Here is a 16,293-nt window from a genome sequence, read left to right on the forward strand (position 1 = left end):
GCACAGGTGTTGTAAAGGTGTGGTGGTCTGTCAAGGAACAACCCCATTGAAGAAGGCAACAAGACCTTGTTGTCACTTGTGAAGGTTAGCCATGCCTATTGATTTCGATGGGTTGCCCACAGTTAACTTTTACTCGTAGCTGACCTGTTGATATTAATACAGTAGAGCTAAATTAACCATGTCTTAATTTCAATGGGTCTACTCGGAGTAGGTCCAACAGCGCATACGACCCAAAGGCTTTTTTATATATATTAGGCCAGGAGTGAGTGGCCAACTCCCAAGAGACTGCGATCTACTCACAGAGTTAAAAACTGGCAGTGACCTACCCCCATTTTGGGGGTTCAGGTTGAGCTTTTTTAGGAAGGAGGAGAGCCCCGTTTTGGGGGGGTTCAGGTAAAAGTTGAAAGTTGTTGTAGAAAGTTGGGTAGAAAGTTGTCTACCCTTGATCTACAACAGACATCCGGTGATCTACTGGTAGATCACGATCTACCTGTTGGACATGCCTGAAACACCCTTCCCAGAATGGGTTCCCTTGACTCTTGCACTCTTAAACATTACTGAGCATAAAAAAGGGAGGAGGGACGTTAACCCACAGCTTAAGTTTGGGAGAGTCAAAAAGTTTTAGGATGTCCCTTTAGCTTAATACATGATTAACTTAGCTGCTCAGTCCTCAGGTTCTGTTTTCGTCCTTTGCCATCCAGGAGTCTACCAACTGCAAATGAGAACCGGACGTGTATGATGATTCTTAGTGGTGAACCCCTTGATGGGACTGGGACGCTCTAGCCGCTTTCCTGTCCTAGTTTCTATGATGGAACAGCGTTCCCCTACCTCTACGGGGCGGGGGCGTTTCCCTGGTAGTCGCAGGCGCTGGGCGCATAGACGGGAGATTATAGAAAGGCTCCGCTTTCTCTATGGTTCGGGCGGTGCGGAAAGAGTGGCCGCGCGGCGTGGGCCGGAAGAGCCTTCCGCTTCCTGGGCGGCCATCTTGGATTTCTTCCCCGGGGAGGCTCCGGAGGGGTCTGTGGCGGTCGGAGACCATGAAGCCCATTTCGGCGGCAGCGCGGTGCCTCTCGGTGAGCAGCAGCGCCCTGGAGGAGGCGGCGGTGGTAAAGGGGCGGGAGCCCGGAGCAAGACAGGCGCCTGGGCCGGGGAAGGCCCGATGGAGGAAGCGCAGTTCCCGCTTCTCGGGAGCGACCTTGACTCAGGCCTTCGACCGGGGAACGAGGGGAAAGGGAAGGCCGGCACATCGTCCCTCTCCGGGCGCTGCTGCTTCTCGCCGCTCCTCCTTCTCAGCAGCCGCTTTGGGGAGGGAATAGGGTGATGGCACACCCCTCTTCTGCGGGGAGACTGAAGGTCGCTGCAGGAGCTCCGAGGTCGGCCTGCCCCTGGAGCCCCAGCGCCGTTTGAGGCGGCGTTTCCCCATTTAATGTACAGGGTGGGGGAGAAAACGGAAGGAAAAAAATCCCCGCACGGGGGCGAGGAGTCTCTAGGGAGAACGGCTAAACTATTTATGTATTTTGTAAAAATTATACATCGCTTATTGCAGACAACGGCAACACATCCAAGTGCTCTACAAAAAGAGGAAACCATAAAATTCAGGAGAAATTGCAAGACGTTTAAACGAATGTATATGGATCTAGCTTACCAATGTTTCTCCTCTCTTATTAGAGGAGGTTTTATTCTCTCAAGGCTGCACCTAAAGTTGAAGCCCACGGAGGAGCAGAGCGTTCAAAAGTACTGCTGAATCCCCAGGAACTTGAGGTTAGTCTGAAGAGGAAGTTATTTTTCATTTTGATATTTCTGCTAATTAGAGCAGCACATAGTGGAGCAGTGTGATTTCACGTAGACTGATGTGTCCTCTTATAAATGCAGATTGCAAAACTACCAAATGGCTTGATGATTGCTTCTCTGGAAAATTATTCTCCAGTTTCAAGGATTGGCGTCTTCATCAAAGCAGGCAGCAGGTATGAGACCGCCACCAATTTGGGAACTGCTCACCTGCTCCGCCTTGCATCTAACCTGGTGGGTTTCTTCTTCAACTTCTTTGACTTTAGATTAAGGAAGCAAAGTGTTATATTCAGCTTATTTAGTGTTGGTATCCTAAAAGTGAAATTGGGAGGCAGGAAAGAGTGGGGTGGGGAGGTGAGTGGAGTACTTTTGAAATTCTGGAAAAACACATGTTTGTGCTACTCTGTTAAAAACAGAGGAGAATACTTTTTTGTTATTTTCATAGGAGGAAAAAATGGTGTGAATAAAACACTGCATTATTCTCAGGCTGGCATGTGTGTAGCATCTACATGATGGGTTGCCTCTCCTGATTTGCCCAGGCCAGGCAGTGACCATGTGATTTTGAGTATCATTATACAGTGGTGCCTCGCTAGACGAATTTAATTCATTCCACGGGTCTTTTCTTATAACGAAAAATTCGTCTAGCGAATCCCATAGGAATGCATTGATATATATATATTTTTGCCCATAGGAACGCATTAATTGAATTTCAATGCATTCCTATGGGAAACCGCGATTCACTAGATGAATTTTTCATAAAACGAATTCGTCTAGCGAGGCAACCTCCGCTCGAAAAATCCTTTCGTTAAGCGGAAATTTTGTTAAGCAGGGCATTCGTTAAGCCACTGTACTGCACTCTCTCGGGTATCCCACTTTTTGTTTTCCTGCCTCCACCCAATAAAATGTATATCCTCTTCTATCACTTCTGCTCTATGGGCCATTTGTTTTCCCTTCTGCACTGATCTTACTTGTAGGCCTCACAGAGGTTGGCCACTGTGAGAACAGGATGCTGGACTAGGTGGGCCTTTCAACTAATCCAGCCAGGCTTTTCAGTTAGTTGGCTTTAAAAGGCAAGTGGACAAATTCATTGAGGATAAGGCTATCAATGACTGTTGATCTTCATCCCTGTGTACGCCTCCTAGAATCAGAAGGGGTGTTGCACTCATGCCTTGATTTTTTGTTTCTCATGAGGCTCTGGTTGGCCATTGTAGGGAACTGGATGCTGCACTAGAAAGACTTCTGGTCTACTCTTATTAATTCTCACCATTCCTAATTTTCTGCTATTTCCTCGTCTCTGCTGCCATGACATCTTCAGGCAAAGACAGAGCTGGCTTCAAGCTGTTTTTTTAAATTGGCTTCTCCGCAGACTATGCCCAAAGCAGATTGCAGTGCAGCAGAAATAAGCTTCTCTGCCACCCTGCCCTGAATACCATACCAAGGGGCCTCTGGTGTGTGGCATACCTATACCATCACTGAATGTCCCATTGCCTCCATCCCTGAACGCTTCTATCACAGAGCTCCTCTTGGGCACTCAACTGGCCATAGTGGTCCATGCCAGCAACTGGGATAAGGCTTGGGGAACCAGCAGTGCTGCCTCCTCTTCTGCACCAAGGTGCCAAGATCTTGAACCAGCTGCTTGAGTCCCTTTGCTGTTTCTTCCTCCTCAGCTGGAGCAGCATCAGTTTATTTGAAAGTTTTGGGCTGCACCACTTTCCATGGCCACCAGAGGCCCTTGGAGAACAGTGTAAGACTGCTTTCTTGTTTTAAGGAACAGCAAATTAGCCTTTCTGAATCTCAGCAGACCCAGCAAATGTATCCAAGTAAACATCTTCATTTTCTAAAGAAATGATTTCTTCCCTAAAGGAGGCCCTGCTGGCAGATATTTCTAAGGACCTGAAACTTAAAAGGACCTGCAAGCACACACAAAAATGTGTCAGACACTCTTCTCCTTATTCTCCTTGTCTCTAATTATTCCAAAGGCTTAGCTGGCTTTGAGGAAGACCTCCCTTTATTAATGAGGAGGCTCTTCGCCGGAGCACTAGCAGGCTATTAACATGCTCTAGCACAGCTGCTCCTGGGTCCCCTGAGCAAAGTGGAGGCTGGCCAGCTGATTAGCAGCAGCCACCACCTCCCACTTCACACCTGACATGCGCAGCAGCACAAAGATCTAGGCTGGCTTGCCTGCTCCTTTGCTCTAGTCCTGCACCCCTGTTATAAATTGCAAATAGCCCTGCTGGGGCCATTGGCCATCTATTCTAGCATCTTGTCATGGTGGCCAGCCAGATGCCTCTTCAACGCTGCAAGAAGGAACAGAATGCAAGAGCACACTCTTCACTTGTGATTCCCAGCAACCGTGGAGGTTGAACATAGTCATCATGGCTAGTGGCTGTTGGTACCCTTATCCTCCATGATTTTGTCTGATCCTGTTTTAAAACCACCACATTCTATCACTCTTATCCGGGTGGGAGAAAAGGAGGTGCAGTCTTGCTACTTTCAGTTTTGTCTGGTTTCAGCATAAGGATTAAGTATATAATAAGCCTTCTGAATTTCCATTGGGTGTTTATCTTGCAGCATAACACTGACTTAACATGCTCTGGCTTATTCATTATACCTGAACAGTTTAGTGATGCAAGCATTGGCTCTGTGTATTTGGTTACAATACCCAGTGGCCAGGTTAAAACATATGGGCTAGATATGACTGAAGTTTTGTTTTGATGCCTGCAGTTGAAACTGTAATGTTGGTTTTTCTACAGACTACAAAAGGAGCTTCTGCCTTCAAAATCACCCGTGGTATTGAAGCTGTTGGTGGTAGCTTAAGGTTTGTAATTGTTCAATGCTCAACTGTGTTTGAATAATTACGTGGAAATTGGATTCCTCTGATTATGGCAGTTTATAGTTGGATGACTTTGTATAGCCCAAGGTGGAAGTACTGAGAATAAGGGTGGGTGGGTTTTTTAAAAGTGATTTTTCATGTTTTAATCTAAAGGCACGCTTCACTTAAACATCTCTCCACTATCCAATTTTAATTGCACTTCCCCCTGCAATAGTTCTTTCAAAAATGATTCCCAGTTTCATCCTGGAGTTTAATTATTTTGTTTTATATGAGCTTCATCAAGCATGTTGGTATGTAGAACCGTAGCACATGGTTTAACAGTGCTGATATCAGCACAGAAAGGAAGTATAATGACAGTGAAAGAGAGTTCTGTATTTTTCATATATGCTCATATAAACCAGGGGAAAGGCGTTACATCTCTAGAAACATATCACTTGTTGGCTTGGGGCATGATTCTCTCTTAGAGAGAAGTCGGGAGTGGCTGTGTCTCAGCGGGACAGCGCAGGCTTTGCATGCAAAATGTTTTTGGTTCAGTTCCCAGCATCTCGAGGAAGGACTTGGAAAAAGTCTAGTAAAAAATCTTGGAGATTTTGCCAGACTTTGTAAACAATACTGAGCTAAATAGACCAATTGTATAAGGTAACTTCCAGTGTTCCATCTCCTTTACTGAACCTGAAGCTGGGTTGCAGGTAGAGCTGGGCAATATATTGATATATTGTCTAAAGCCGCTTTGAAGTTCACATCATGATAAATTGTTTCATAATATTTGAGCTGGCAATATATTGTGAATCACTGTGTGTGTAAGGGCTAGGCCAGTGATGCCAAACTTGGCCCTCCAGCTGTTTTGGGACTACAACTCCCATCATCCCTAGCTAACAGTACCAAGGGTCAGGGATGATGGGAATTGTAGTCCCAACACACTTGGAGGGCCAAGTTTGTCCATCCAGCTGGGCTAGGCGATACCTGGTTTTCAACATCGCGATAACTCACCAGCTAAACACTGCAATGTTATCAGCAGCTAAACGTTGCAATGTTATCACTAGCTAAACATTGCAATCTACCACAATGTCTAAAATAAGGAAGGAACAGAGGTGAACAGGACATTGTCCAGGCAACTGCTACTGCTTAGGGGCCTAAAACAGATAAATGACAATCTTATCAATCATCATACACACAGTTTCATCAGCAGGCAAGCTAAAATGAATCCCAATAGGACTTTTGGTTTGGGGCTTGCCTACTAAGTGGTGATATTCAGGACAATCCAAAGTATGGCGATGAGTCATATCGTGAATACAAATAATGTGGGACTGCTGGCAGACCTGCTAGGAGGCAGAAGCAGCTGGCCATGACGGTGGTACGTGTCAGCAGTAGTGGTGACAACCTGCAAGGCCTGGCGGTGGCGGCAGAGTCAGTGGTGGCCTGCGAGTCCTCGTGGCGGCAACTGGAGGGGGCAGCAGTAGCAGCGGCTTTTATCTCCTTATTTAATATAGTGCTATTGCAAACTCTTGTGAATCAGAATCTCATGGCTTGTATCCGTTGCTGACCCTCCTTGGAGTAAACCCATTGAAATTAATCAGCATGGGTAACTTGCGTTCATGAATTTCATTGGGTCTATTCTGAGTAGAACTTGATTGGATAAAACTCGTGTCTTGTTTTATGTTTCTCAGAAGAGTTTTATCATTGCAAAATTAAAGGTAAAGGGGCCCCTGACCATCAGGTCCAGTCGTATCCAACTCTGGGGTTGCGGCGCTCATCTTGCTCTATAGGCCAAGGGAGCCGGCGTAGCTTCCGGGTCATGTGGCCAGCATGACAAAGCTGCTTCTGGCGAACCAGGGCAGCGCACGGAAACACCGTTTACCTTCCTGCCGGAGCGGTCCCTGTTTATCTACTTGCACTTTGATGTGTTTTCGAACTGCTAGGTGGGCAGGAGCTGGGACCGAACAACGGGAGCTCATCCCGATGCAGGGATTCGAACCACCGACCTTCTGATCAGCAAGCCCTAGACTCTGTGGTTTAACCCATTGCAAAATTAGTAGCTTATATTACACTACAAAGATAACTATTGGAGGGGACTCTTACAATAGGCAGTATACATGTGTACTAAATCTGCATGTGGGTATTAATTGTGCTTCAAGATAGAAAACATTAGTAGCAAAACATTTAATTGTAAGCAACCCCACAATAGGATTGTAAACAGAAGGAACCAGTAACCTCAGATCAACTTTTGAAAAATGCACTTCTTTTTATTTTAGTGTGACATCTACCAGAGAGAACATGGTTTATTCCGTTGAATGCCTCCGTGACTATATGTAAGCCTCTAGATGTGTAACAAATCAGTTTTCAACGCATTCTGTAAGCATTCCCATTGATAAAGCAACAAAACATCATTGCATAAGTAATTTTTTGTTCCTGCCCTTGAAATACACAGTATGACTTTATTCCAAGCTATAAATAACATGGCACATGTTTATCTGTGGGTCAGTTCCTAAAAGGATTGTCAGGAAGAAAACACATCTGTTAATTCTGCCCTTGTTCGTTACCTAACTCCCTGTCTCTCTCTTTCCCCACCCTCCGTCAATATTTTGGTTGTAAGGTTCTTACAAAGGAGCCGTGTGTTTTCTGTAAGGTGCCGTGTAGAGCAGGCATCCCCAAACCTCGGCCCTCCAGATGTTTTGGACTACAATTCCCATCTTCCCCGACCACTGGTCCTGTTAGCTAGGGATCATGGGAGTTGTAGGCCAAAACATCTGGAGGGCCGCAGTTTGGGGATGCCTGGTGTAGAGACTAGGTAACCTTTGAGTCCGTTCTTATATTCTCAGAAGGAATACCATTGAAATTCGTGTTAACCCACTTACCTTTGAATTTTTATATTTTAACATCAGCTTGCCCTTGATCTGCTCTCTAACATTTTGGAGCCTCTGTTTGATCCTTTCTTGATATATGTTGTTCTTCCTTTATTCAGTGATACCGTTTTGGAGTATTTATTAAATGTCACAACGGCCCCAGAATTCAGGCGCTGGGAAGTGGCTGAGGCCAATCCCCGTTTAAGAATTGACAAGGCGATTGCCTTTCAGAACTCTCAAGTTGGTGAGTGTTCCTAATCTGCTGGGGGCTACGAGGAGTATTTCTTTTAAGATTGTACAAGTATAAAACAATCCTTTTGAATGGAATAGTTTCCCCCTGCCTATGGGTGGATATCACAGTTGTCTTTCCAGGATTGTGCTCGAGAGAGGCCTGTAAATGTCACTTCTCCAACTTAAATTTGTGTGCCCTCAACAACTGATATGGCTTTAAATTAATGATTCCTTAAATTAATGATTCCTTTATTACATTTGCAGTGATAAAGGGGGTTGTGGAGTTCTTTCTTGGAAAACATTATTCTGTGCCATGCAGAATTTAAGGAGCAGCATTTTTAAAAATAAATAAATGTAGGGCTGCTATTTGGTGGATCAAAGGTATGCGCGATTTAAATCTCAGTGGACCCACACTAGGACCTTGGATATGCCTAAAATAGCTTTTCGATCCTTACCCAACATCCATGGTCCAGCAAACTATTTTGCAGATTGTTTAGACAGAGCCAAGTGACAGTTTGTTTCCCCAAGGTGGATTTGATTTGTATATTCTGCAAAAACAGGGGCTTCGCCTTAGTATTGAAGGGGAAGCTCCACACAATCAATGAAAAACACGTTTCTGCAGAGCACAGCTTATGTACAAATGATTCCCTACAATAAGTAAACAAACTTTCCATTGTCTTATGCATAGGTGTTCTTGAAAACTTGCATGCAGCGGCTTATCGGAATGCCCTTGCCAACTCCTTGTACTGTCCAGATTACGTTATTGGGAAGATTACTTCGGAACAAGTAAGATTTTAAACAGCACTTATTATACTTAATTATTGTAGATGAAGAGAAACTTGGCACTAAAGACTTCAACTTAATTGCAACGTTCGTCTCTCCCCTGCCCTCCTGATGCTATTTTGCTTCCAATTCTCATCAGCCCTGGCCAGCACAGCCTATGGTTAGGGATGATGGGAGTTGTAGTCTGGCAACATCTGAAGGGCTGGAGATTCCCTGTCCTATGATTTAGACTTGCTCAGCAAACCACAATTGAAAACCAGGGTTTGATCCTGGTTTATGCAAGCCATCCTTTGCCTGCTTGAATGTAACTTTGGGTTCTGGAGATGTCTCTCTTCACAGAAGCAGTATTAAAAAAAACAGCTTAAATTTACCTAGAAGGTTTTTGTTTGTAGGCGGCCCTGTTTAGGGAAGTTTTTAATGTTTGATGCTGTACTGTTTTTAATATTCGGTTGGAAGCCACCCAGAGTGGCTGGGGAAACCCAGCCAGATGGGCGGGGTATAAATAAATTGTTGTTGTTGTTGTTGTGGTTTGGAGGAGAATTTCCTCCCCTATCTGAGTGTATTGCTCCTACCTTACTTTGTTTTGGTTGATTTTTCAACATGCATGTCAACCGAATTCATAGTAAGTGTATGGGATTGCAGTTTTAAAGCACCATGTTGCGTTTTAACACTTGTTTCCACAAACTGTTGCACTTAATCAAAATATTTGTGAAGATGTTTAAAATTTGTGTCACTTAAACCTGTTCTGTTCTGAAATGCCTCAAACGCTAAGGCAGTGTTCTCCTCCATGTGCTTTTTTGGAAGTGAAGCATGGTCATAGTCTAGGCAAACAACTTACATAAGGTAAATTTTTTTAAATGGCCCTGGGTAGCTCAATTGGTTAGAGCTTGGTGCTGATAATGCCAAGGTTGCAGGTTCGATCCCCCTATGGGACAGCTGCATATTCCTGCCCTGCAGGGGGTTGGATTAGATCAGGCATAGGCAACCTTGGCTCTCCAGATGTTTTAGAACTACAACTCCCATGATCCCTAGCTAACAGGGCCAGTGGTCAGGGATCATGGGAGTTGTAGTTCCAAAACATCTGGAGAGCCAAGGTTGCCTATGCCTGGATTAGATGATCCTCAGGGTCCCTTCCAGCTCTACAATTCTATGATTCTGTGATTACCGTGTCTTGCTTATGAGATTCTCAGAAGCATCTGGTTGGCCACTGGAAAAGCAGGCTGCTTGACTCGATAGACCTTTTGGTGTGATTCAGAAGGACTCTTGTTCTTATTTTAATTATGTGGCAGAAATACTGACACACACACCCTCCTTTTCACCACAGCTGCACCAGTTCGTACAGAACAACTTCACAAGTGGCAGAATGGCTCTGGTGGGGCTCGGTATGTAAGGCAAGATCTGTGGCTGTACTGTGGTCTTTTAAAAGACAAAAACACCCTTTGCCGCAAACCTCTGGGTGGTTCTTCTGATGCTAACACTGCCTTTCAGGTGTCAGCCATTCCGACCTGAAGCAGATTGGAGAGCAGTTCCTAAACATCCGCAGCGGGGCTGGCTCAGTTGGTGAGAAGGCCAAGTATCGTGGAGGTAAACGTGCGCTCTCTTTTTTGGTACGTGCAGATTTCTTGATAATTCTGTAGCAGTGCTGCTGAATTAGATTGATGGGGTGAGTTCATCCTACCGTCCATCTCACCCCCTCTTGCTGTGGGGCCATCATCTGGCCTTCAAACCTGCTGTACCGCTACCCCAGCCACTGCACTGTCTCCTTACTCCACATCCAGGGACAACCTTTCACAAAGACCAGAGAATTCCACCACATGTTATATGGCTTGCAGATTACTGTTCTCAATAGGCATGTTACAGTTCACTACATTTTTATCACACCCTTCCTCCCAAGGTGTTCAGGGCAGGGCACACATGCTTCACGGGAACATAGGGGCCAATGCTCAATGCTAGAACATCTGCTTTGCATGCAGAAGGTCACAGGTCCAATTCCCGGTATCTCCAAGTGCAGCTTGGAATGTCCTGTATGAAACACTGGAGAGCCACTGCCAGTCAGTGCAGACAGTACTGAGCTAGATGGCTCAATGGTCTTATTCAGCACAAAGCAGTGTCTTTTCTTTGGGGGATGAGTGGTAGAACATCTGCTCTGGAGAGAACCTTTCCGGAACCCCTGGAGAGGTACTTCCATCAGCATAGACAATACTAAGCTGGATGGACCCAGTGGTCTGATTTGGTATAAGGACTGATTCGGTCCTAGGACTCTGTGTTCCTAACTGCAGGCTGGGGCTTTTTTGCCATCAAGGGCATCCTTCCCCAATCTGGTGCTCTCCAAATGTTGCTGGGCTACAACTCACATCATCCCAGATCATTAACCGCACTGGCTGTGGCTGATGGGGATTGTAGTCCAAAACAGTTGGGGGAAACTGATCTAGGCCTTTATCATCTGCTCTAGCTGGCAGTGGTCATCCAGAGTCTTGAGTAGGGAGAGGCCTTTCCAGACACTTGCTGATGTAACTGGAGATGTCAGGAAATGAATCTGGGACCTTTCCCCTGCAAAACAGATGTTCTCCCACAGTGCTATTCCTATTTTTCCTCACAACAATCCTGCAGGGTAGCTTAGGGTGAGAGCATGTGACTTACTTTTCAGGGGATTCTGTTGGCTGAGCAAGATGTGGACCCAGGCTGCCCTTGTCTTAAGACCAACATTAACCATCACACCACTTTGGCCTGTGCACTTTGACCTACTGCCCACTGGGCAAGTGCCAAATTCTAAGGCTGCTGTAGTTTTTCAGTTTTTCAGGGTGTCTACTTGATCACCTTGAAAATTCAGTTTCATAATTCAGTAGCCATAATGTGTCTGTTGGTGACTTGGGCCTTGAAGATCTAGTTCTAAGCTCTCCCTCTGGGATACTTCATGGCAGCAGCATTCACTTCCTATCTGAAAGTCACCTTGGTTCTCTGCGAATTTGTGTTTTGATTATGTTAGTTTTCTGGGGAACTTTGGGGTTCCTTAGAAGCTGACTTGATAACGTTAGTGATGCTAGTCATGCTTCCCAAAAAGGTAGCTTAAGTCATTGTGGTCTGCACAATGTGCAGGGAGCATGCTGGGTGTCTTTTAGGCTTCACCCTCAATTCATGTGGGGCACTTGCCTTATTCCCATTCCACATGATTCAAGTGTGTGCTTTGGAATGTGTCCCCCAGAATCCTCTGCAGCATCTACCAGTTTCATGGTGGGTTTGGGAAGGCTTCTCTGTAGACAATTTGACAGAGAAAATGCTGTTATTGTAGGGATTGTTGATGTGTTATGCTTTGATGAGCATATAATGCCTCTTTTTGCCTCTCACTAAGGTGAAGTCCGAGAGCAGAACGGCCATAGCCTTGTCCATGCTGCCGTAGTTGCTGAAGGAGCTGCTGTAGGAAGTGCAGAAGCAAACGCCTTTAGTGTCCTTCAGCATGTTCTTGGGGCAGGGCCTCTCATTAAGAGAGGAAGTAGCGTTACCAGTAAGCTCATCCAAGGTGTTGCAAAGGCAACTGCCCTACCTTTTGACGTAAGTATGTAGGCTTGTGTCTGTGATTTTAACGAGAGCAAAGAAAAGAGGAGAGACATGTAGGGTTGTATCCATCGTAAGTCCTACTCAGAGTAAAACTGTTGACATTAATGGACCTAAGTTAGTTATGTTCAGTAATTTCAACGGATGGATCTACTCTGTGCAGGACTAGCATTGGATGTAACCTGTACTGTTTATATTTTTGGAAATGATTATGTGTGAAAAACATGGACTGGCTGACTAGTAGCCACCAAGCCAGTTTTAAGACTCTGCTGCTTAGATACAGTGTCCTAAATAACTCTGGACCTTGTAAGGATGCTACAATCCACTAATGGAACCTGGTTACTTTTGCTACAGCCTGATGATTATTTGCTTGTGGTAACATGGGGGTGGGGTGGCTTTTTCATTGGTGGGATTGGTGGTGTGGAATGCAACCACTACTGAAATACGAGAGGCCGCATCAGTATTGGCATTCTGCCAACTGCTGAAGACACACCTGTTTAGCCAAGCATTCCCTTGGGCTTGAACTTCTTCTCTTACTGGATTAATAATACTTTTTAACTTGCTTGTTTCTTTTTAGTTTTAATTAAGGGTGATTTAATGTCCCAATGGAATTGTAACTGTGTTTTTTTTAAATTATGGGTTTCATACTTGATTGTATAGTTGTAAAACCCAGTTAGAAGTAATTCTAGCATATAAGCGGCACCGTATTTTTCGGACCATAACACGCACCAGACCATAACACGCACCTAGTTTTTTGAGGACGAAAACAAGAAAAAAAATTTCCCCGGTTTTCCTTCTCTAAAAGGCTTGGAGGGGGAGCGAAGGAGGCAGCAGGGGTTGGCGGGGAAGAACGAGCAGCATCCGCTGCCCCCCACTTCTCGCTGAACGCGGCGGAGTACTTGGTACTCAAATGCTCCTGAACAAATTTGGTTTGTGTACGTTTTTCGGAAGCTGAACATCCGATGCAGATTCTGCTTGAGTGCAGGAAGCTCCTGCAGCCAATCGGAAGCTGTGCGTTCGTTTTCGAACGGTTTGGGGAGTCGAACGGACTCATGGAACAAATTAAGTCTGAGAACCAAGATATTACTGTATACAAATAATTACAAAAGCTACATATGGCAAATGCCCTCTAAGAAGTGGCATTTTCCACTTCTCTCACACAAGTAGAAATTTTCATTTGACATTATGGCTTCTGATTGTTTTAAATTCATGCACAGTTACATATATTAACTAAAATATGAACAATCAGTAATAAACTAAGGGTTATCATTAGGTGATAACCCTATTTCCTAGGCCTATTTCCTAACTCTGTTTCCTAGTTTGAATTTCAGCCTGTCTAAACATGGACTACCGTACTTTAAAATGCCAAAAATATTTCCACATGAAGAAAAGAGCTTGTTGGAATATGCTAACTGAAATCAAATTTCTTTCACAGGCAGCAGCATTTAATGTCAATTACTCTGATTCCGGACTCTTTGGGGTTTACACTGTATCTCAGGCTTCAGCTGCTGGGGAGGTAAGTCACCAGTTTGTATTCTTAGACCAAGTTAATTGGAAGCACGTTCAGTCTGCAAGTTCTGATGAGGATTTATTTAACAATCGATAGGGTTTGATGACAAATGTGTGTATTGCTGACACCGCAAGGGGTGTTTTGCTTTCAGGAAGGATGTGCTGAAAGTAGAAAATGTGTCCTTAAGTTGCTATGGTTAGAGGGATAGGTGTACTTTAGGATAGATGTCTTTATGAAACCTCTTGTGGATTAGCTTCTTTAAAAAAAATCTCCTTAATTCATGTGATTGTAAGTGGGCAAACAAAGTAATCTGGCTCTGGAAAAGACCATAGTGGAAGAAGATTCAGTCCTTGGCATCTCCAGTTAAAAGAAAGGGATCTAGTAGCAGGTGAAAATAAGCCCCAGAGGCCTGCTATTCTTTCTCACCCACCCACTTTCAATCCACCCATCCATGCCCCTGCAGCTTGCTCAGGGGATAAGACTTGCATTCACTCCAATTGGATATTTCCCCCCAGTGCACATTGCAGATGCAGAAGGCTTGATCTAGCTCGGATTTTCCCTGTGTGCAAATAATGTGAGGACCACACAGAGTGATTCTCCCTCAGCCCTGCACACCCCAAGGGACAGCTCTGGCTGCATATGTCTAATAAAAATTCAAGGTATATGTAAATAAAGTGGGGACAGGTGTTGAATTCTGACTTTTGTAGCCAGCAGCAAAATGTTTTCATGTTTTTGAATCAAGGTAATCAAAGCTGCTTTGAACCAAGTGAAGGCAGTTGCCCAGGGTGGAGTCACCGATGCGGAAGTCACAAGAGCCAAGTAAGTTAGCTTACCAGAGCTATTCTTGTGACCTGTTCACAGCCCAAAATCATATATTAAACTCATCCCTCTTTCTGCTCTGGAACACATTCCTGATATTTGGGAATTGTTGATGTACATTTTAATCAGTTGTATTTTTAAGTAAAGTAAAAGCTCTCATTTTTATATCTAAATAAGAAAAGTGCCTCTCATCTAGGACAAATGAGATAGGGTTGAGGCATTTTAGAGAAGGTGGCGTAGCTCAATTGTTGAGCACATGCTTTGCATGCAGAATATCCCAGGTTCAAACCCTGCTTGTCACCCAGTTAAAATGCTTGGGCAGCCTAATATTCTAGAGAACTGCCAGCTGCTAGTCAGAGTAAGCAATATTGATAAGGTGGACAAATACTCTGAATTGGCAAATGGCTGTTTCTTATGTAAAATATACATTGTTGGACTACTTTTTTAAAAAAGAAGAAGAAGAGCAATGGAACACTAAAATGTATAGAAAATCTACTTTACTCTTAAACTATGGAAATCTAATAAATTGTTAGGTTTTACATGATTTCATAAAATACATGATTACAACACTTCTTTGGCCTATTTAACTGAGGGTTGTTTTTCCTCCCATGAAGCTGGATTTTCTCTCATGCCTGCCTTCAATGATGCCTTGTGATTTCCACAAGCTCACGGATGACCGTTTTAAAGTAATAGGCATTCTGTAACTATGTCAGAATTACGAAGTGCATTGCAAATGCAAGTAAGACAATGTAAATAAATGCACTCCACGTTATCCTTTTCCTGCTGATTGTCTGCCATCATATTTACAGATTCCTAAGCAGGCTGCTATGCTCATTTCCCTCAATATTCTTGACAGAAACCAGCTGAAGGCAGCTTACTTGATGTCTGTGGAGTCTTCAGAAGGCTTGCTTGATGAAATTGGCTCTCAGGCCCTGGCATCTGGGGCATACACATCACCAAGCGCTGCGGCCGAAAAGATTGATTCTGTGGCCACTGCTGACATTGTGAATGTAAGTAAGGTGCCTGTAGATTACAACATAATCAGCAGCGGTGGTAAATAGAATGCTGCCTTTGTGTTTAGAAAGGTTTCCCCTCTTCCTGTTTTCTGTAGTGCTGACAAAATGGGTTACCTGCTTCTTGAGTTGGCCAGCAGTCCGCATAACCCTTATTCTGAGGGTCAGGACTTTGCTCCGGTGACTCCCAGTCTCTGGGATGCCCATCAGAGCTGTATCTGTGAAGTGTTGACCCTAAATGTTTTGTTTCCCTCCGCCCACACTTCCGATGGCACTTTGCTGGTGTTATTCTTTGCGTTCGGGGTGTTTGCAGTCCTGGGTTTGCTTCTCATTTTTGTCTCTTGCCAGCTGCCCCAGAGACCTAGATTTGGTAGAATGCAGAATACAAATATATTAAATGAATACCAACACTGGCTTTCTGCCCCACAAATGGCTCTTCCTACACCCACTGCATGCCAAATTCTAATCCAGCAGTTCCTTTAAAGCTCAAAAATAGCCACTCATCAAATACAGTGATTCTGTTTGCTGATTCCGAAGCAGATGATGCCTCAATCGCCTAACATTTTGTCCTCTGCTATCTTTGTGCTTTATTTTTCAGGCTGCAAAGAAGTTTGTTAGTGGGAAGAAGTCGATGGCAGCTAGTGGGAATTTGGCAAACACCCCTTTTGTGGATGAGTTGTAAGAAGTTGAACACGAGGCACAGCCTCAAAATGGACTCTGTTCTAAGGCAGTTGTGTTGACTGTCATTATTGTCCTGTATTATTTATGAGCTCCTAATGCTTTGGAGCTGTAGGTTACTTTCAGTACACTTACACCAAATAAAGTGCAGAGCTCATCCTCTTAACAGGATTCTCAGTATCTTTGTCTCTTCTGTATTGTTATGCACTTAAAGCATTTTCTGTTGCTCTTATAGCAGCATCT

The 16,293-nt window shown here is 44.4% G+C and overlaps 1 protein-coding gene across 1 annotated transcript; it reads left to right on the forward strand.

Annotated features, from left to right (window-relative positions):
- Positions 1 to 1,001: 1,001 nt before the first annotated feature.
- On the forward strand, positions 1,002 to 16,221 carry UQCRC2 (ubiquinol-cytochrome c reductase core protein 2). Its single transcript, XM_035131592.3, has 14 exons — positions 1,002 to 1,073; positions 1,669 to 1,761; positions 1,873 to 2,022; positions 4,542 to 4,606; positions 6,874 to 6,930; positions 7,584 to 7,708; positions 8,384 to 8,481; positions 9,803 to 9,860; positions 9,967 to 10,062; positions 11,828 to 12,027; positions 13,466 to 13,546; positions 14,283 to 14,359; positions 15,216 to 15,369; positions 15,971 to 16,221. The coding sequence occupies exons 1-14, from the start codon at positions 1,038 to 1,040 to the stop codon at positions 16,052 to 16,054; spliced, it is 1,374 nt and encodes a 457-aa protein (XP_034987483.3). The 5' UTR covers positions 1,002 to 1,037; the 3' UTR covers positions 16,055 to 16,221.
- The last annotated feature ends 72 nt before the right edge of the window (positions 16,222 to 16,293 follow it).

Source organism: Zootoca vivipara, chromosome 13 (genome assembly GCF_965207765.1).
Source record: "Zootoca vivipara chromosome 13, rZooViv2.hap1.1, whole genome shotgun sequence".
In the NCBI taxonomy this organism is placed as follows: domain Eukaryota; kingdom Metazoa; phylum Chordata; class Lepidosauria; order Squamata; family Lacertidae; genus Zootoca; species Zootoca vivipara.

Excerpts from the sequence above, each read along its gene's own strand:
- UQCRC2 (XM_035131592.3), top strand. The coding sequence starts at position 1,038 with ATGAAGCCCATTTCGGCGGCAGCGCGGTGCCTCTCG. Across the intron at positions 1,762-1,872 it reads TGAATCCCCAGGAACTTGAG|ATTGCAAAACTACCAAATGG; the intron begins GTTAGTCTGAAG and ends TTATAAATGCAG. Across the intron at positions 13,547-14,282 it reads AGGCTTCAGCTGCTGGGGAG|GTAATCAAAGCTGCTTTGAA; the intron begins GTAAGTCACCAG and ends TTTTGAATCAAG.